Source organism: Xenopus tropicalis, chromosome 4 (assembly GCF_000004195.4).
Source record: "Xenopus tropicalis strain Nigerian chromosome 4, UCB_Xtro_10.0, whole genome shotgun sequence".
Lineage (NCBI taxonomy): Eukaryota > Metazoa > Chordata > Amphibia > Anura > Pipidae > Xenopus > Xenopus tropicalis.
This window is the reverse complement of record NC_030680.2, coordinates 99,915,715-99,937,776: the sequence shown is the minus strand read 5'-3', so window position 1 is coordinate 99,937,776 and position 22,062 is coordinate 99,915,715. Positions and strand designations below refer to the sequence as shown.

Genomic DNA, 22,062 nt, shown 5'->3' with positions numbered 1-22,062 from the left:
TTAGGTCAGGTTGGGTGCAGACTGGGAAAGACCTCTCTTCCTCTGCTCCTACAGTTTTTCTGTCTTGGAATTTTAAGGCAAGCGCAGAAGTAGCTTACAGAGTGGAAAGAGGCAGGTCAGGTTAGAGTGTGGAAACTATAATGGCAACATTTTTCCGGCTACGGTCTGATGTGGGATAAGATTTTGCAAGATAGGGTTGTGTGCAGGTTGAGTTTTTCCTGACTCCCACATAACTACTTTGTTGCTTCTTGCTGTGTACTCCTGTGCTTTGTGCTTCCCTTTGGAGCAGTGAGTACAAACTCATTAAAAAGAACAGGCTGTGTTGGGTCCTGTGGTGGAATACATAAAAAATCCACTGCAGGGGAACTCAGGAAAAATACTTGTCTGTGCTATAAGCATCCCACTAATACTGGCCCAATATACAGTGGCTTGCAAAAGTATTCGGTCCCCTTGAACTTTTCTACATTTTGTCACATTACAGCCACAAACATGAATCAATTTTATTGGAATTCCACGTGAAAGATCAATACAAAGTGGTGTACACGTGAGAAGTGGAATGAAAATCATACATGATTCCAAACATTTTTTACAAATGCAAACTGCAAAGTGGGGTGTGCGTAATTATTCATTATTTGGTCTGAGTGCAGTCAGTTGCCCATAGACATTGCCTGATGAGTGCTAATGACTAAATAGAGTGCCCCTGTGTGTAATCTAATGTCAGTACAAATACAGCTGCTCTGTGACGGCCTCAGAAGTTGTCTAAGAGAATATTGGGAGCAACAACACCATGAAGTCCAAAGAACACACCAGACAGGTCAGGGATAAAGTTATTGAGAAATTTAAAGCAGGCTTAGGCTACAAAAAGATTTCCAAAGCCTTGAACATCCCACGGAGCACTGTTCAAGCGATCATTCAGAAATGGAAGGAGTATGGTACAACTGTAAACCTACCAAGACAAGGCCGTCCACCTAAACTCACAGGCCGAACAAGGAGAGCGCTGATCAGAAATGCAGCCAAGAGGCCCATGGTGACTCTGGACGAGCTGCAAAGATCTACAGCTCAGGTGGGGGAATCTGTCCATAGGACAACTATTAGTCGTGCACTGCACAAAGTTGGCCTTTGGCAAGAAGAAAGCCATTGTTAACAGAAAACCATAAGAAGTCCCATTTGCAGTTTGCCACAAGCCATGTGGGAGACACAGCAAACATGTGGAAGAAGGTGCTCTGGTCAGATGAGACCAAAATGGAACTTTTTGGCCAAAATGCAAAACGCTATGTGTGGCGGAAAACTAACACTGCACATCACTCTGAACACACCATCCCCACTGTCAAATATGGTGGTGGCAGCATCATGCTCTGGGGGTGCTTCTCTTCAGCAGGGACAGGGAAGCTGCTCAGAGTTGATGGGAAGATGGATGGAGCCAAATACAGGGCAATCTTGGAAGAAAACCTCTTGGAGTTTGCAAAAGATTTGAGACTGGGGTGGAGGTTCACCTTCCAGCAGGACAACGACCCTAAACATAAAGCCAGGCCAACAATGGAATGGTTTAAAACAAAACATATCCATGTGTTAGAATGGCCCAGTCAAAGTCCAGATCTAAATCCAATGGAGAATCTGTGGCAAGATCTGAAAACTGCTGTTCACAAACGCTGTCCATCTAATCTTACTGAGCTGGAGCTGTTTTGCAAAGAAGAATGGGCAAGGATTTCAGTCTCTAGATGTGCAAAGCTGGTAGAGACATACCCTAAAAGCCTGGCAGCTGTAATTGCAGCAAAAGGTGGTTCTACAAAGTATTGACTCAGGGGGCTGAATAATTACGCACACCCCACTTTGCAGTTATTTATTTGTAAAAAATGTTTGGAATCATGAATGATTTTCCTTCCACTTCTCACGTGTACACCACTTTGTATTGGTCTTTCACGTGGAATTCCAATAAAATTGATTCATGTTTGTGGCTGTAATGTGACAAAATGTGGAAAAGTTCAAGGGGGCCAAATACTTTTGCAAGCCACTGTATAATCTCTCTGTTGCTGGATAGATAATTCAATCTGTATGCAGTTACAGAACAGCTTGTAGCTTATATAAACGACCAAGAAGGGACATGGTACTATCGGTATTTACATTTTTAGCTATCTGCCATGTACTTACCCGAAGTGAGGAGCAGCACAAAAGACTTCCTCAAGAGGGTGGATTTAGGAAAGTGCTTAGTAAAACCATGATGTGCCACATCTTCTGCTTGATTTCTCTAAAATATTTCTAAAGCCAGAGAGCCTAACATACTCGTGCCACCTGTTACAGAGAGTTCATTTCAGTGGTCTGTCTGTCATCTTTGAAAGTTTAATGCTCAGCACTTTCGTTTATGGTGTAGGACCTCGGGCACATATGTGGAACCAGATTCACCTTCTTCAGGATGTCATAGATACATGTGTTAAGGCTTTATTAGAGGGCCTAGTACACATAGCTATTGATTACTAATTCCCCAGTTCAAGCCTGTAGCATATCTCAAGTTCTAGTTTATTTTTTTAAATTATGGAAAGCCAGTTACATAAAGGGCTTTAACTTGCCTAAAATTTTTAAATAAACGTGATAGAACAGCCATGTGCTTCAGTACTGACCGTTTAACTTCCAAAGTATTAATGGCACACTTTCTTCCAACTGGAAGGGGTGACACCACCATGTCAATCTTCCAGTTCTCTAAATACGCCAGGGCAATTGAGACTTTAAAGGAATTTCATCTTTATTAAGTGTTTCAGAATAACATCCCTTCTTTCAAGCATAAAACCACTTCCAAATACTCAACCCAACCCATAATCTTTAACCTCTATTCACCTTTTATTAATAAAGTAAGACAAAGAAAAGGAGTTTAAACCCATTGGAGTCATTTGTGCTGATCCAGGAACCATGTCCCCATACCCTATGTAACACTAACCTTTCGCAATGCCACGTTTTAGAGGAGGAATATGATTCGATATCATAGATGTCAAGTCACATAACAAAAGAAACTGGGTAGTTGAGGCGGAGCCAGCACATATACTGGGAAGGAGGAGTCAAGAGCCTTATTCTTCTGTCCTGCCTCCAGAGGTGAAAGGTGATTAAACCCTAACGTCTGCACTGACAGGAGGGCCGACTAGAAAAATTGTAATGCATCACAGCTACATGTAGTACAAATGGATTCTTATCGCCATTTCTCTTCTTTTCCATTTTAAATCTAATATGCACCTTATGTTCTGTGCCACTGCAGCTTATGATGGCAAACTAAGCCAACTGTCTTGGGGTTATTTCTAGCCATCCGCCAGCAAGGTTCTAGTGCTGAAATTTCCACATGGGTAAAGCTGCAGATTAGATTTTTCCACCACTTTTCCACCACTATATTCAGAAATTAATAAACAGAATTTCTACAAGTTTATATAATGTAGGTATACATCATGTAGCAATATTTGTTGCATACCTATAAAACAAACACTATTCCAGTTTCTACTATAGTTTAAAAAAAAAAAAAAAATGTATTCGAGCAATAGGACACAAGCTCAATAATCCATTCACTCTCTTCTCGCCAGTCCTCAGCGTGCATTATAATGTTTCATTGGATTTCCTCCGTGAAGACTTTGGGAAAGATTCCCATTCTCCCCTGGCATTCTCCTTCCCACCAGTCCTCTGACACTGCAATGAAGTGGTAACACAGGATTACTACATTGAACCCAGACAGAATATTTATTTTTATGGTATTTAGCTATTTATTTCTCGTATTCTGTTTTAGGGCCCTTCATTTCAGCTGTACAGAATTGCCAAATTATTCTGCAAGCTTTTAAATACAATTATTAGCAACAATGTTTTGTGTCTTTGCCATCTCCATTTACTTGAGTTTTCTAACTATGGCTGCTGTGTGATTTCCCCTTTCTTGTGAAAATACAGCAGATGTATTGCTTTGGCTGAGTTAGACTAGTAAATATGTAGAGTGTAAAGTGTAGAGTCAACACATGTGCTTAAGTAAATGGTTCCTGTGACTTGGCTCTTACCATGAGATAATATTTTGATTATATCCCCTTTGCAAAAAGGCAGATCTTCTGGTTGTGTAGCTTCATATTCAAACAGAGCTGTGACGTACGTTTCTGCCTTGTCACTCGCTGGAATTTCCTGTTGCACCTGTACCTCCTCTACTTTGATGATGGGTTCCTCAACCTAAGGAATCAAAGGATCCTTTACTGAGCCCAAATTTGAGATAGAAACTTCAAAGGGTCAAGTTCATTGCATCACAAGTTACTCATAAAGCTGATTTATAGGGAGGTGTGGTTGTATCAGCTGGGGGAGCTGGATTATCTTTGAATAAAAATCCCCATGTGATAAAGCCTCCCTGCTTTTAGAGAAGTAGATTAAAGGGAAACGAAAGGCAAAGTCACTTGAGGGTGCCAAAATGTTAGGCACCCCCAAGTGACTTTAATCGCTTACCTCGTACCCCGGGCTGGTGCCCCTGTTAGGAGAAAACAGCACCAGCCCGGGGCACCTGGAGCGGATCGCTTCCTTCTTCCTGCTTCCGTTGCTGGAATGCCAGCGGTGGGCGCATGCGCAGTAGAGTGAAAAGCCGACTTTAATGTTTAAGTTTGGCTTTTCACTCTACTGCGCATGCGCGCGCAGCGAAGCAGGAAGAAGCAAGCGCCGGCAGCTACCCCGGGCTGGTGCTGTTCCCTCCTCACAGGGGCACCAGCCCGGGGTAAAAGGTAGGTGGTCAAAGTCACTTGGGGGTGCCTAACATTTTGGCACCCCCAAGTGACTTTGACTTTCTTTTTCCTTTAACTCACCTTTGCTACTCTGTAAGACAGCAGAATGTAGTTTTAAATTTTGTGTGTTAAATTTAAGTCAACAAATATGTAAGAGTTTTACTTTTAGGCCATAGCGTATTTAAGCTTAACTGTTATGGCTAATAACCTTGGTGTGTCCCCTACCTGACACAATGCAAATGGTTAGGAATTGCTAAAGACATTTGCTTTGGAGGGGCTAACCCTACATAGACTGTGGCCATAGGGTGCCATCATTTAAACAGCAATGCAAATGGCCTAAGTGGTTCTCTATACATTTGGTCAAATTGGCAGCACAGCGGTTATGGCAGCACAGCAGTTATGGCAGCACGACACATTTGTGTGACCAGTTTCTACAGTGTTGTGGTAACATAATGGAATAACCTAATATCTCATCCTAACAGGCCTACAGGATTTTCTAGAGAAGATAATAAACACTGACCCCAATTATTTTTCTTTCGCCCTTCAGGCTAGGGCCTTCCTTCCACCTTATAAAAGCTGATAGGGTGCCCAGTGTTAGACGAGCTGTACTGTTTTTTGCCTTTCAGATTACTACAAACATGAGGCAATGGTTCCTGCTTTTACTTCCTTTATGATTTTAGAGCAGTCTGAGGCGAAGGCAGTATGAAGAAGGAAAGACAGAAATTTAAAGAAAATGTGCATTGCAAAAATACAGATTTGCAATATATATTGCACTGCTTCCAGAGAGATACAAAATGGATTCCAAATGCTGTCCTCTGTTATATTGTTTCATGATAACATTAAAAGAGACCCAGGTTGGAGATGATCAAGAGAAATAAATGGCAGGGCTGCCATCAGAGATGGAATCCTGTTAGGGGCCTAGTGGCAGTAGGGGGCCCAGACAGACTGGATTCTACAATTGACAACTCAGTTGGGCTTGAGGCCAGGAACCTCTAGAGTTTGGGCAGGCAACAGGCATGTATGGGTGCAGAAGGGCATGGCCAGAGCAGATTAATGGTATTGTCAAGCCTGCACTATAGGTGAAAATTTTTTTCCAGCTGAAGCCCCATACTACAAAGGTATAGAATACAGGTAGTTGTTGAACTGAGAGCCAAAACAAAAGATATTAAAAAATGCTAAATTCCTTCACAAGAAGACACAATACATTTTCTCCTTTGGTGGTAAAATGCAGGTGGAGAAATCCCAGATAAAAACCAAAAATGCCTGTGTTGTGTACAGTGACACAAATAGAATCCGCCTGTTACTGCGCCTGCATCACTATTTCTCAGCTGAAGGAAAAACTCATGTGCCAGCCTTTTGATTAGGCAGCTATTTCTTATATCAGGGTCCCCAACCTTTTTTTACCGCTGACCCACTACCAAATGTAAAAAGAGAGCAATACAAGCATGAGAAAGTTCCCGGGGATCCCAAATAAGGGCTGTGATTGGCTATTTGGCAGCCTTCATAAGGTTCTGTTTGGCAGTACACCTGGTTTTTCTGCAACCAAAACTTGCCTCCAAGTCAGGAATTCAAAAATAAGCACCCACTCTGAGGCCACTGAGAGCAACAGCCAAATAATTAGTGAGCAGCATGTTCCTTGGGAGCTACTGGTTGGGGATCACTGCCTTATATAATTTGGATTAATAAATAAATAAATACAATGCTTTCTAGCATTACTGAGAGGTACATTGATTAAATAGTGTAAGGGCAGCAATGACAATATTAGGAACTAAGATGTGAAGGGGCCCAAAAAATGGGATCTTAGCCCTGGGCCTGTTCATTATCACCCTTGTAAAGTTCTGAAAGAAAGTATTTCCTTTGTTGTTGTCAAGCAGTCTTACTTCCAGTTTCAGGGGTTTTCCTCCAGAAGTATTACTGGCCTCGGGCAAAAGGTTTGGGAACTCTTTGAACATGGCATTTAGCTATTTCTTTAAAGACCTAAGCACTTCAATTCTGGCTCCATGTAATGAATCCTTTCATAGCCAGAAGCCATTATTATCCAAAATACACTGTAATTTCATCAACCAGTAAATAAGACAAATTAACTGTCCCAGAAATAAATGCCCAGAATGTCAAAAGGTTTGTGTAAATGAATATGTTACCATTCAAATAAAGTCTCATGTACACAATTACTTGATAATTACACAGGGTTCCAATAAACCTGCTGCATCAGTGATCTTTTCTCCCCTGTTTGGGATATGGGAACAAAAAAAGTAATAGCACCAGGGCCACCATAATAAATAGACAAAAGCCAGAAATGGCATACACCTTATTTTAATTAAATATCATCTTTTTGCTTTATTTTTGGGGGGAAGAGAAGGGGTCTTCGTTTTTGATTGTTTGTGTTTTTTAGTTATTTAGCTTTTTGTTTAGTAGCTTTCCAGTCTGGAATTTTAACAGCTAAGTCCAAATTACCCTAGCAAGCAGGCAGTGGTTTGAATGAGAAATTAAAACATAAATAGGAGAGGGCCTGAATATAAAGATAAGTAATAAAGTAACAATAAAACTATTGCCTCACAGAGCAACCGTTTTTGGCTGCTGGGGTCAGTGACCCCCATTTGAAAGTTGAAAACAGACAGAAAGGGAGGGCAAATAATTAAAAAACTATGAAAATTAAAAAATGAAAACCAATTGAAAAGTTGCTAAGAATTGGTCATTCTATAGTTAATGGTGAACTACCCCTTTAAATTAATACATTATTTGTCCTAGGAAACACAGACACAAGACATGGTATGGTCAGAGACAATGGCATAACTACGTGGCGCTGTCCCCCCTGCAAAAAAAGTCTTCAGAGGGGCCCAGGACACACAACAAACCTTTCCTCGCTACCTGCATGCCTGCTCCCTGTCAGCTTGTGCCCACTCCCTTTCAGGTAGAAGAGCAGTTGGGGAAGGGGGATTTAATACAACTATAGTGGAAGTAAACCCCACAGTCCTCACTGCCCTGTCCCCTGGGCCCCTTACAGATTCAGGGTCTGCTTCCTCTATAGTTACATCAGTGGCAAGGGCCAATGTAATGGTGTTTCTTTTTGTGAGCTTAGAGCTTAAAACATAAAAACTCACCCTTGTTCTATTCATTCCTATGGGATTTTTAGAAGCGTATTTATCAATGGGTGAAAGTTAAAACTCACCATTGAGATATATATATATATATATATATATATATATATATATATATATATATAGTAATAATAAAACCAAAGTACTAAAGAGAGTATTAATTCTGAACCTGAGTCAGGTTATGCATCTTCTGGCAGACAGACCCAATGTGTGTGTATAATAAGAGGGTTACTGCTTTCTGCGACAAATTTGTTGGGGGTTGGGCCTGCTAGGGCCTACCAATGGGATATTTGCCTTGGGCCTTAAAGTATCCCTGCATAGTACTACAATAGAGGGACCTTGCTTGCCTTACCTGGACTTCTGTACACTTAAGTTTTAAGCAGTTGTCCGTGGCTAGACTCCATGCTTTCTCTGTGTTTTCTTCATTTAATAATACATCATCTTGATCTTCTTTGAAACTATATGGATGAAAATATCCTCCATATTATTTAAATTAATCAATGATATAGTGGAAAAATAGAGTGAGTCTGGTTACAGTTGCATATAATATAAGTTAACCAAAAGTTCCCATTTGGTGTGTAGGAGCTGCATGGAGACCATTTTAACCCCCCACTATGCAACTTGATGTGGAAACCACAGTAAATCAGAAAAGGAGATAAATCCTTACCTAAGTTTCATCCTTGAGGGCAGTAGCTGAAGTTTACTGCTTATTAGTGTCAGAAGATCTGCAAATGGAAGTTTGCTGGAGATCTGTATTGCCACTGTGTATTTATAGTAAACTTTAACAAGATAGGATGCTACAGCCACTGCTTCTGTTTCCTGTAAAAACAGTGTCGTCATGAATGAAAGGCTCTGTGCATGATAATCTACTTGTTATTAGGCTAGCACATTACCCATCATGCTTTCACTGTCTTTTGTATATACCTGAAGCTTTCAAACAATTCTCAAGGATTTTAGTGTAGGTCTTTGAGACTGCTAATGTGTATTGGGTTCTTGCAGTGTCAGTATGGGCACACCAGCAAGCTTTTGACAAGTAGCCCATTATCAACAGTAATACTGTCTCTTTACACGCACTACATTCCATCTTTTTCTTCTTCATTGTTTTCTACTTATGGCCTCTTTTATTTTATGATCAGTTTTCCCTCTTACTTTTCCTACCAACCATTTCTGCCTTTCTACACTTATTTTTCTTTATTATTATTCTCAATTTTCCTCTCTTTCATGCCGCTTCTTCAATTCAACTGACCTGGATGAAAATAAATCCCCCAGAGACATATGGTCCATAAGCTATTTAGCTTTTTGTCTGTTTTCTCTCATTCTGTCTCCCCCAACAATTTTCTTTCTTCTCTCTCTCTCTCTCTCTCTCTCTCTCTCTCTCTCTACTACCAACCCAGCACCTGCTTTCCTTTCCCTTAGAAAACCCCTACTCTTCGATCTTTCTCACAGTAAGTTCCATTTCATATTATATATGCACCATATTTCTAAAGCTTTCTTCCTTCAGCTTTAACCCTCATATTACAGGCTGAACAATACTCAAGCTTTCTTTCCCTTCAAAATATTTATTTCCTCTGGCACGCCTGGTATAGCAGCTATGTGCTTGAATCACATCACATCACATGTATACCTATGTACTAAAGGTAGGCATCTTAAAAAGAAAATTTGCCACAATGCAGGCACAATTAGTAGGAAGTCAACTATATAAGTAGGAGAATGGAGGATGCTGTGTAAGAAAGGTAAAATGTAAAAAAGAATGCCTTTGCAAATTTAAACTTTAATTTCAAATATTCTCAAAATGGGCAACTAGCTTTTTTCATTCAATTGCAAAAATACAACATGGAATACCTGTAGCTTCTGTTTGGAACTTGCAGAGAAATCTTGTTTATCTAGGAATAAGAAAATATTAGACTCAGTAAATATCGCTATCTTCAGTCATCTTGCCAACAACTCTGACATTTTGCAAAGCTGCCTGGGACATGTAAAGGCAGTGGTAGGCACCTAGAAAGTAGGCGGTTGTTCTTTAGGGATGCACCTTACAGATGAAAGATTTCCAGAATTAAAATTGATCTCCACCCAAAAACTGATTTCCATTATAACTTTCCATTATATATTCATAAAATATTCCAAATGGTTTTCCTACTGACAGCAGTATTTTGCTGCATAACAATCAATGAAATATAATCACAAATTACTCACAACACTATTAAAATTGTTATCCACCTGCAATCTGGAATATATCATGAATAACACTAAAATATCATGCTGACCAATAAGAATGCTGACATAATCCCAGTACATTATTTGTTACCAGTGCTCTTCCATAGTGCTACAACCTGCATTTTACCTATAGTTTTATGTAAAACTACAAGCCTATGGAAATGTCATTCAGTCTTCTTCAACAGAAATGGTACCTTTTGTGTTTTTCAGTAGTTGAGGAGGAGTAGCATCCGGTGGTGCTGGAACATCTGACTGCTGGGGTCTATTAGTTGGGGAGTCTAGCTCCTCTGATTGAACACCAGTCTGAAAAAACATTCATTTTATTAATAATAATAATAATAATAACAACAACAGTATTAGTAATCATAATATAGTAAATATAATCACAAATAACAAAAAAAGAAGTTATAGATAATCAGAGGTGGGGTAATAAAATAAGGTGAAACGCTTGCAGTAGTTCTAGTGCCATTAGCAAGAACTTCGATATTTACTATCAAGCACTAAGGTTACCTGCTGATTGGTAAAGCCAAAACATTAGGCAACCCCAGTAGATTAGATAGCTTACCAGGTTTACTGTACTGCGCATGTATGAACAAAAATATAAAAATGAAAATGCTGGTGTGACCTTTTTTCATTAAAGTTCTATCCTAACAGGAGCACCAGCCTGGGGAAAAACTTAGTGATCTGTTTCAGGGTTCCTAACATTTATGGCGCCCCAAGTAAAATAGACTTTACATGTTCTTTAATATGGATTACTCGACCTGGTGCAAACTTGCCAACTTTTATTATATTACCCCTTGCTTGTGTAGAATATATTCTCTCTTATTAACAAAAAAACACATAACAAGATTTGCCCCGGTACTAGTAAACCATAGAAATCAATTAACATTTAGTACAGGTTGATTGGCAGATGGTGGAACAAACATTGAATTTCTTTTTAGATTGCTCCCTATGTAATGAGATGTTGTCAGTGAACACCTCCTCACTTTACGGGATATTTGGGAGCTGCAGCAACCAGGGGTGTCCTTTATTGTGAATATGAACAGGTATTATAAAGCATCAACATATTCTGCAGAGCTGTACAATAAATGGGTATATAGACTGAACATACATATAAAACAAAACCAATATAAGCGGTAAAGCTGGCCCTGCTCAAAAGAGCTTTTAGAAATAGTGGGGCCTCATACTACTTGAGTAACAGGGATCTTCTCCACTCAGGGGCTTCAGGCCACTATACACCTGGCCCCCTGGGCTGTGGTCCCTGCATACTAAGTGGAATGTAGTGACAGTTGCCTAAAAAATTTATGGATACCTAATGTGCAGTCTTGACTATCCCCCAACCCCGACCATTTATCATATTTGGAATATTACTTTATAACAAATATTAAGATTAAGTTATATTATAGAACTGCTGTGTTTTTATCCCAGTTTCAGCCCCTTAAATAAAATTGTGAGGACTTTTATCAGGCCCCCAGAAGCTGCAATGCCTGTACCTTGTATAGTTACAACCCTTTCTTTTCTTCATGAATATTGCATTTTGAAGTTTACAACTTTAAAATCAATCTTTAAAACAAAAAGTCCTTACCTGCTGAGCAGACTGAAAGCGCAGTTCTACTGGCTCCAGGTAATTACAGGGTACAATCCCTTTCTAAACACAAGAAAAAAGCAACTTACACTGTGTCATGGGGAAAAAATAAATAGATATTTTGAGACATTTTTAGTAAAACAGAATGCTGGTTTCAGATTTGATTTAGCTAAGTACTACCGGTGAGGTGGCCAGCCAGGTTGCCTAGGGCATCCAGTCAGATTGGCTGCAATAAACAACATTTAATATTAAAAAATAAAATAAATGAAAAAATAAAAGCTCATGTAAAAGTGCTCAAAATAGCATAATAAGCTAGTTGGCCAAATTCAAGGATCAAAAGCATAAATAGTAAAGTATAAAATAAGAAACTATCACAGCACTTATCATTGATTTTTGTTTACAAATGTGTTCTTTACATGAACTTTACAAAAATATAACTGCTTCACAAATAACACAAGTCTTCTCACCTGCCACACTATTCTGAAAAATAGGATGCATAGTTACCTTTCCATTGAAGACAACAGTGGCCCAGTTATCGTCCCCTTTCTTTAGCACAAAAACAATATTTCCAGGCAGGACCTGCATTTCCTCTGCTGTCTCTGGGTTAAACTCAAACAGGACCCGGTGTGGTTCCCCCTGTAATGTCCTGAGGCAGAGATAAAATAAGTGTATTATTTGATTATTATTATAAAAAGCCCCTTGTCATTCCATATCCTCTATCTCTTTATGTGTCTCATCTGTATCTTACTTTCTCACGCTTTCTTTGCCTAGGTTTCACCCACTGGAAACATCACTTTTGCATTTGCAATCAGGGTTACACATACTGTTATACATATTTTTCATTGTTCTACACAGACAGATGTGTAACCAAAATGACTGAAATGCAATGTTTAGCTTAATAACAGAAATAGTTGCAGGTTGGACATTATGATGTATAGTCTTACACATTAATGAATTTATATATTTATTTAATACTTTTCACAACATAATTTAATCATGGCCTTCTATCCTACAGGGGTCCTGGACAAGTACAAGATGAGCTTATATCTGTGCGGGAGCTAAGGTTTATGTGAACCTGGATTTCCTTACCATTGCACAGGATTTTTGTTTAGATCTAAAACTGCAACTGGCCTTACCAGCAACATTAAAAAGTGTTTGTGGCAATGTAGGCCTCTAAAATAGGCCTCATAGTATATTACATTGAAAAGTAATTGAAAACCATCATATAAAATACACATAGACACAAACCGCTAAACATACCAGTACCAGCTGACCAGTAAAGGCAATACTCATTGGTTGCTTTGGGTTACTAGACAAGTGGCAACTTTATATCTTTATTACATAACCCTGATATTACCTATGATGGAACAATAGCCTAATATTTGCTAACCTACCTTAAAATCTCAGGGGTCTTTGGACGAGGAGGAGGGTTGCTTGCCTGCATGAAGAAAAAAAATATTGACTGGAAATAGCTTCCATGGGTGTTAAGAAGGTAACAATTGCATGTCAGAACTGCACTGAATTTGTTGTTTATACAATACAATTACAACGTCTCTCTGTAAGAACAGAAGGATGCATACAGACCAATGAAAAGCATACAATTTTAAACATGGTGTCCATAATGCACAGCTGGACTCATCATGGTGAACAGACCCATAGATTTAAGCGAGCGTTACTTCACTTTACATGAACCCTCAGACTGACTAAACCAAACTAGTAAAGTAGATTCAATGTGTAACTGAGCATGTGTCTGTAAGGGGGCATCAGAGTGCACAAGTAACTTATATTGGAAGTAAAATATCTTTAGGGCCATGTGTTTTTTTAGATTTGGTCTTTCAAAAGGATTTAATTATGGGGACAGTTATCACTATTACTTTTCTACATACAACTTCCCAGTACAAATGAATTATTTATCATAAGGCTACATATAATGAATGCAAGGCGTTAGAAAGTGGTGGCCCTCACCAAAATATTATATTATACAGGTATGGAATCTTTCAAAACCCCCAGGAAGGCCAGAAGTAAGGGAAAGCCATCTATAATATAGCAGTGTTTAAACAAAAAACAGTAGGGTAGGGGATCTGTTATCAGGAAAATCCTCATCCAGAAAGCTACGACAGGAATGGCATGATAAGTAAGCTACATAAATTCATAAAATACTAAAATATCTTGGTTTATCTGTATTTTAATGTTTTAAGTAGCTATAAAGAATAATATATTACTTCAAATTACTGAAACCTGCTAAAGCACAAGCCCCCTATGTGCCTGTATATAAATACAGCCCTGGGTGTTGTAGGTCTCTGTAAAACAAATCACATAAAACAGCCTATATAAAAAGAATTCTTTCATATAAATAAAGCCTTATAATGAACAGCATACTTTTCTAGTAATATGTGCCCCTGGTTAATCCCATATAGAAAAATTGACATTTTTAAGTACTAAAAGTCCACTTTCTGGCATTTATGAGGCACTGTGCTCACACACAAACCAGCATGCATACATGTTAGGGCACATCAGCCAATGAATGGAAAGAGCTCTATAATTTCTTCTTCCTGTTGCAGTTCCTGCATAGTTTCCTGTCAAATGATCAATGAGGGAGCACACAGACCATTACAAAGGACAATATTTACTGATACGTACGTGGCAATTTGGTAATATTTTATAATAGGTCTATTATTGAGATATAACACTCTGAAGGTATAGTACAGGTATGGGACTTGTTATCCAGAATGCTCGGGACCTGGGGTTTTCCGGATAAGGGATCTTTCTGTAATTTGGATCTCCATAACTTAAGTCTACCAAAAATCATTGAAATATTGAATAAACTCAATAGGCTTGTTTTGCCTCCAGTAAGGATTAATTATATCTTAGTTGGGATCAAGTACAAGGTAATGTTTTCTAATTACAGGGAAAAGGGAAATCATTTTTAAAAAAGTTAATTATTTGCTTCTAATGGAGTCTATGAGAGATGGCCTTTCTATAATTCGGAACTTTCTAGATAACTGGTTTCCGGATAAGGAATCCCATACCTGTAATTGTTTTCTAGTGCTCCACATTAAGGAAATATCCCATTATCCCAATATCCCATTATCTGTTAAACCCTAGATCACAAGCAATATGGACATTAGATCCCAAACCTTTTTAATGTTAACTTGTGTTTCTGTGCTGCTAGCATTCATGCACTAACCAATACAGTTAAGATCTATTCACTGAACAGAAATATCCCTTTATCCAGAAACCCCAATATTTCAAGAATTCTGTATAACAGATCCGATACCTGTTATATGTATTAGTTTATATTTTCTCAGTCAATATTATATACTGTTGGTGCATATGCAGTGATCATTCCAGTGTCCCCATGTGCTATTAAACACCACAAAGACAAAGACAGTTTCACGTGGGATGAGTTTTTAGGCCACATTTAAAGAGAAATCAGCACAGGTAGCTACAGTACGAGTAGTTTCCTTACCTGGGGTTGCAGAGGGGCAAACCCTGAGAAGCTATCTTTATCAACCACAGATGCCACAACCTGCACAATACACAGAAGCAAAAATGATATGCTGAGTTACACATAACGATACATTCAGTACTAATGTATTAGAATTACAAGGAATCGGTGTGTGCAAAAAAACCTACCAAAGCTTTGCCCAAATAATCCTTTTTTTCCAGTTGTTCTACCAGCCTCTCGTTGGGTTGGAAAATCCTCCCTTTTGGAATTTTTACTGCTGCAAAAACCTTCTCTTTCTACAAAATAACAAGACCAATGAAATACACCGTAATAAACCATTCCTACGTCAATTACCAGGTACAATATATTAGAAAAAAAACAAAATCACCACTGCAAAAGCATAGTAAGTCTGTGCTCTAAATGACCAGTTGCGATATCAAACATACAGGAGGACCCAGTGTTGGATAAGGCACACCAGGGATAACTTGAACACCTGTTTTTCTTAAAGAGAAGGGTGTTTTAAAATTGTGTGCATTTTGATATTGCATATAAGGCAAATAAGTGCAACCAGTCAGTGTTTGCCCCAGACAATATGGAAAAACTGGAGCCCTGCAAGATAATACTGTGGTTGTCAGTGTCATGTTATGATTTGTAGATCAACAACTTCTAAGGACATTCAGGTTGCACAATCATGACAAGAATTGAAAAAATATATTGAAAAAATGACAGAATAATAATAAATCCATATTTTGTACCTGTCTGGTACAGATTTCCTTAATGGCATTCTCTGCCCATACTTAATTTATCAGTTGTAATTATTTTAGCATTACTTGGAAAGTGTAGGTTTTACATATAGATAATGAATAAAATTATTGTAAAGCAGAAATGGGGTAACAAATATCCAGCAAATTAACTTGCAAATACTTCCATTATTTTGCAAGGTGTCTGTGCTGGTTCTAACCTAAATAATGTATATTCTATATACTGGTATTGAACTCTGTACTGATCTTACTCAGTAATATATATATATTTATATAATACAGTATATATATAATATATTATATAATATATATATAAAGTCCTCACGACAGCACCTCACTCCAAAATGCTAGTAAATACCTGCCCATGTGCACGGAATACAAAATACAAAATAAAACACAGCCAGCACCAAGGGTCTTATAGTTCAAAACAATCTCAAGTGTATTGCATGTATAACCGACGTTTCGGTCCATTTTGGTTATACACGCAATACACTTGAGATTGTTTTGAACTATAAGACCCTTGGTGCTGCCCGTGTTTTATATATATATATATATATATATATATATAAAAAATCCAAAAATATAAGGTGCACACCAGGAACTTTTAAAGATAAATATATATATAAGATAAATATATATATATATTGCCAGGTGACAGTGACTCAGTCAGTGGTACAGTCAGTGGAATGTGACACTGGGCTGTGAATCTGAGTTGAAATTTATGCCAAAATTACATGTCAAATTGCATTGTATTGCAGAGTATTAATATTGAAATTAAAGGAGAAGGAAAGGCTAGTAAAGACTTAATCTCAAAATGCAGGCATACCTTCAGTTGTCTCAATAGTGCCCTTAAGTCTCCCCATATTTCAATAGTTCAGATGATCAGAAGCCAAACAGGAAGAAAAAATGCTGAGCTGAGTAGAGAAGATTCCCATAATGCAATGCTCCTGCACAGACACTGCGACCAGGACTGTAGGCGGTGCATGCACACAAGCAGGAGTGCTCCTCCTAGCGTCTGGTTGCCATGGCAACCGCTGCCCTTATAAATAGTGGATGCAGCGGCAGCTGGCAGGCAGGTGCTGGTGGGGGCAGAGGCAAGCGGGGACAGGAGCGGAGCGGGTTGGGGGGTGTTGGTGGTGTGTGACAAGAGGACGCAGCCGGCAGGCAGGTGCTGGGGGGGGAGAGGAAAGTGGAGCGGGGGTGCTGACTAGGGGACGCGAGAGGAGCGGGGGGGTGCTGACAAGGGGACGCGAGCAGGGGGTGGGGTAGCTGGACGAGTTGGATACACATAAGTGGATACACATAAGGATGCAGCTGCTGGGGGGGAGACACAGAAGGACGCAGAGGGATGTGGGGGGGGCAGGGAGGATGTTGGGGGCGCATGCGCAGTAGAGTCAGTGAGGGAAAGGGAGTGGGCATGGCGGCGCCATTCACTGAAACAAGTATGTAGAATGTAGCAGGTGTATCTCTGTAAATCTTTCATTAGGCAAGCCAGAATGATAGCGTTTTTACACAGCAATAGTAGTACTATTTAATAGTGTGCTTAATAGATTTTGACTTTCCTTGTCCTTTAAGTATTTTAAGGAGAGGGGCTCAGTGTACCTGAAATTTGTGTACAGTTCTGAATCAGATCATCAGTGCTAGATTTAGCTCAGCAGATAAAAGCACGGGGCCAATCTCTTCATCAAGTTGTTGTGGTGTTTTTTCAACATTACTTGGCAAAAACTACTTACTAAGATGTCCTCCATGGCTTTTTCAAGCTTGGTATTGTGTCTCAGTTCCACCTTCTGGCTAAGGGCAAGTAGGATGCTCTCTTCAGCCTTTGCCCATTTCCCTTCTTTAGCGTGTGTTAGAGCAATGTTGTGCAGGATCTGGCACAAATAAACACACAACGTTAAGGGCAGATATTCTACCAGCCTGAGACAAAAGAGGAAATTCCCACACCATCAGCTATAAAGCTGCTTAATCATTATTATAAGGACTATTTTGAACTTTGTTGGTAAATTCCAGGGGTGTTAAACCTTTTGATAGGCCAGGATTCTGAAACTGGGTTCCAGGCTCCCGCCTGAACTCTTCAGAGGTTTGGCACACACAGCTACTGGCCCCCTGCTCATGTCCTTGTTCCTCCTGCCCACAGGTAGGAGACCAGTTGGGTAGGGGGACCCCATGGTCCATGCCCCTCTGTCCCCTGGGACCCCTGTGATGGCAGGCTTAGGTCCCTCTATAGTTACTCCAGTGTTTTCTTTTTGCAAACTGCCAAATCATCCTGCTATTGATGTTTGTTTAGACTCACAGTGGCAATATAGGAATCTGCCATATTGCAGATCAAAGACTCACCTCACAACTGTACAATTTAAAAATCAGTCCCAGAATCTTGTAGTCAATCAGCTGGTTTCCACGCATTTCTGTATAGGCACGAGTCCAGTCCTGTAGTGCTAAGCTGTACCTGTTCAACAAATATATAGGAATGAATTTAGTGTCAGAAGTATGGCTTAGGCATTGCATATCCATGAGTAGATACTGATTGTAACACTATCCTTCTGACTTGTGTTAGAGTGGGCGAAACATTACACAACCTAAATTCAGTCTTAAGCCATATCTGCTTATGGCCAAACTTACTTAATAATGTGTCTTCCCAAGGTAAGATATAGAAATTACATTATACTGTCTTTTTCTTCTATAGAGTTAGATAATTTCTGCAGTTTAATAACCAAAAATTATTAAACTCAGCATTGTGCCAGCATGCCGTAATAGCATGGCTACTCTGGTGATTTACATCATCTCTTACTGATTTGATGTTGTATATATGGTATGTATGTATTTGGGGCACAAAAAAATGGGGGGGAAAAGGCTGCACTTCTTCTTCATGTTAAAAATAGTCTTTGATTTTGGCAGTTAAAAATGTTAGTAATTACTGGGGCATAAAAAGCATGTTTGGGTATCAACCCTTAATCATAAGCTGAAATGGAGTATGGATAGTACAGAATACTTAATCTGTTACCGATGTTGATGTTGTATATATGGTATGTATGTATTTTGGACACTACTTTTATAGTCAGTGCCTTTTACAGTACACAATTAATTTAGGCTGAAAAAAGACAAATGTCCATCAAGTTTATCCCCCCAAATGATCCCTAGTGCATATATTTCCGCAGACGTGAACCTGTACCCACCAGTGATGTCACAGACGGACCTGTCGCTGACATCACCAACAGGGAGGGCTTGCCTTACGGTAACATGCAGGGGCTCAAGGTGGTAGGTCTGGCAATACCAAAAGCTGGGCTCACCACCTGCTTTAATAGCCACTGAGTAACACTGAGTTACACTGCTTGTTATCCATGAAAATCAACAAACCCTTCTCAATTAAGGATGCACCCAGCACATTTTGTGTATAGCTCAAAATTATATTATTTCTACTGAAGTGCATAATTAACATTGAATTTTATTTGCCAGTTTTTGGCCCAGTTCTCCAGTTCAGTCAAATTGTTCTTCAAAGTGGCAGCAACTTATAGTTTTGCAGAATTTAGTAACATCAACAACAACAGTATTTACAATGCCCCCCTCAAAGCCATTAATAAACACGTTACAACGCAAAGGACCAAGGACAGACCCCTGCGGTACTCCACTATTAAAACTGATCCAATTGGAAAATATTTCCTTTATCACCATTCTTTCTATCCTATCCTTCTGCCAGATTTCTATCCAAATACAAATAGTATGTTCCAGGCAAATATTATTTAATTTAACATTAACATTTTGTGTGGTACAGTATCAAATGGTTTAACAAAACCAAAAAGTAGATCACATCCACTGCCTCCCCAATCTCAAATAGGTGCAGACAGGTGAAAAAACATTGAAAAGCTCATTGCAAAGCTATTTACCTCTTTGTCAGTTATTGGTTGTTTTATCATTATCATAGATAATGTATAAAAATATTCTTACTTGCCCCTCTGGAAGAAGACAAAGCCACGTTGAAAATATCCCACAGCCAAATGCATGTCTCTCTCTATGGTTAATGTAAAGGCCTGGAGGAAAACAGTATTATATTCTGCAGTATTATATGCTGCTTAGTCTTTATTATTTTCTTTTCATTCTTGTGCAGAATTAGACATTACATTACATATATTATATAAGAAAAGTTGTTTATATCACAGGAATTTTTTTAGTATAACATTAGATTGAAATACATGCCTTTTGTGGAGTTGCTGTCTAGTTTATATATAGCCCCTTGGTCCATGCACAATGAATTTTGATTTTGATTGAATCTAATGAAGGCAGGCTGTGGGCTAATGTATGTATGTATGTATGTATATCTTTATTTATAAAGCGCTACTTATGTACGCAGCGCTGTACAGTAGAATACATTAATACAAACAGGGGGTTAATAAGATAATCGATAAATACAAAGTGTAACAATAAATACAAATAATACCACAGTTATTTTAGAATGCAGACCAGGGAAATAGAGACAGAGTCACAGCTACAATCTTAGGGTCTGAGGGGTCAGTAGAAGCATATAAACATCGATTTTTCCAAACCTAAATAAATATAAATAAAAAGCTGGTGCGCACTATTTTTAGAACACAGTGAGACTCATTTACTTACAGTTGGACAAATTTGCCCCAATGCAGTAAACCTTAGCAAGCAGAGATGGGCTTTCTTTATTCTACTTGCAGAATAATTCCTAAATGGTTTCTATGGGTTATGGCAAATTTCCCAGGATTAGTGAATGAGTCAGCGTAGGTGCAGAGATCATTTCACAGTTGGTATAGAGACCAAATACATTTTGTTCCTCATATAATTGCTGTAGGTGGAAGCCCAGTTATATCATCTTACAGGGCAATGTAATAAAAGTCATAAATAGAAAATACATTTGCATAAAAACATTCGCATTTTTCAATATAATATTCTTTATCTAATATCTATTACATTGCTTTTATTCTATTAACATGGCCTGCTTAAAGGTGGAATATACGTGCTCACCTTTTCTGCCTTCTCTAAGTCACCTAGGACAAGGTGGCAGCAGCCAATGTTGAAGCAGATCTTGGATCGAGGGTCTGTGATGGAGGTAAATGATTTCAGAGCACCATTCCAATCCTCATTTTCAGCCGCAGCAACCCCTTCACTCCATAGTCGCATAATCTCCACCAGTGCCATGACTAATAACTCCACTGGATTCCTAGGCAGAGGTCCTATGTATTGCTGATATTGTGGCACTAAACTTGTCTCTGAGGGTAAACTGTGTACGACTGTCACAGTATTTGAATCTGATAATGAGCTGACCTGCTTGAGGCCGAGTCTTGCATGTGAATCAGCAACTGTGTTGTTTCCAAGTGTGGTGTTAGAATATAGTTATGGCACAAGAGGAAGCAATGACACACCTCACAACTGTCAGTAAGATTCTGAAACCAATTTTAGGTTACGTATGATTACTTCCCCAATTCAGTCTTGCTGCATTTGAGCTCAATAGGAAGTTACAGGATGGGATTTCATTTCTGAATAAAACAACTGTAGTTACTGCCTGCTCAAGTCACGAGTTAGATTCAGGGTTTTCTTGTACAGCTCCGAACTGCACTCTGTATATGACACAATAATCTAAGTACAAAAAGCACAAGGGCCAGAGCACTCATTTACAGGTGCCAGTTAGGGACAAAGGCTGCCTAAATAGTGTTATAATGGGGGCCACTTGGTCAGTGCTGGGCCAAGCCGACCGGGCACCCTAGGCAACCAGCCAGCCCTCCACCGCACACAGGGTGGCGGGGTTGCCAGGGCCACTGCAGTGGGGGGAAAGGGTCCAGAACTAGAGGTAGGTAAAAAAGAGGTATATTAAAACTTAGGAGTTCATATAGAAGTCAATTGGAGTTGCCCTAATCAAAATGTATGTTTTTTTTTTTAATTTCAGTTTTTAGAATTTTTTGAAGGTTTGTAGACCCATTGAAAATGATGAGAAGAATACGAAATTGATTTTTTGTATTCAAATTAACAAGCAAACATTCAAGTTTAGTAAAAGTTGGATTTTTATTATTTGAATTGAATTAATTTGAAAAACTTTAAATATTTACAAAATTGATAAACAAGCCTCCCTATCAAACTCTACTTCTTTTACTTCTCTCCTTTTTGGAAGATGGAAATAAAATCATTATTCTTCCATTATTTTTCAATGAGGCTAAAAAAATGTAATGTTTTAGTAACTGGGAAAATATATAAAATTGACCCTTTTGAACCTTGCCAGCTTTTGGTA

General features: G+C 38.9%; 1 protein-coding gene across 1 annotated transcript; it reads right to left on the bottom strand.

Annotated features, from left to right (window-relative positions):
• Positions 1-2,719: 2,719 nt before the first annotated feature.
• ncf2 (neutrophil cytosolic factor 2) lies at positions 2,720-21,140 on the bottom strand. The gene is given in 15 exon segments (NM_001033947.1): positions 2,720-3,660; positions 4,017-4,179; positions 8,166-8,271; positions 8,481-8,632; positions 9,656-9,696; positions 10,222-10,330; positions 11,613-11,675; positions 12,117-12,258; positions 13,007-13,050; positions 15,082-15,141; positions 15,249-15,356; positions 17,555-17,692; positions 18,159-18,267; positions 19,764-19,846; positions 20,805-21,140. Coding segments are annotated over 15 exon segments (1,572 nt in total). The 5' UTR covers positions 20,979-21,140; the 3' UTR covers positions 2,720-3,580.
• Between the last annotated feature and the right edge of the window lie 922 nt (positions 21,141-22,062).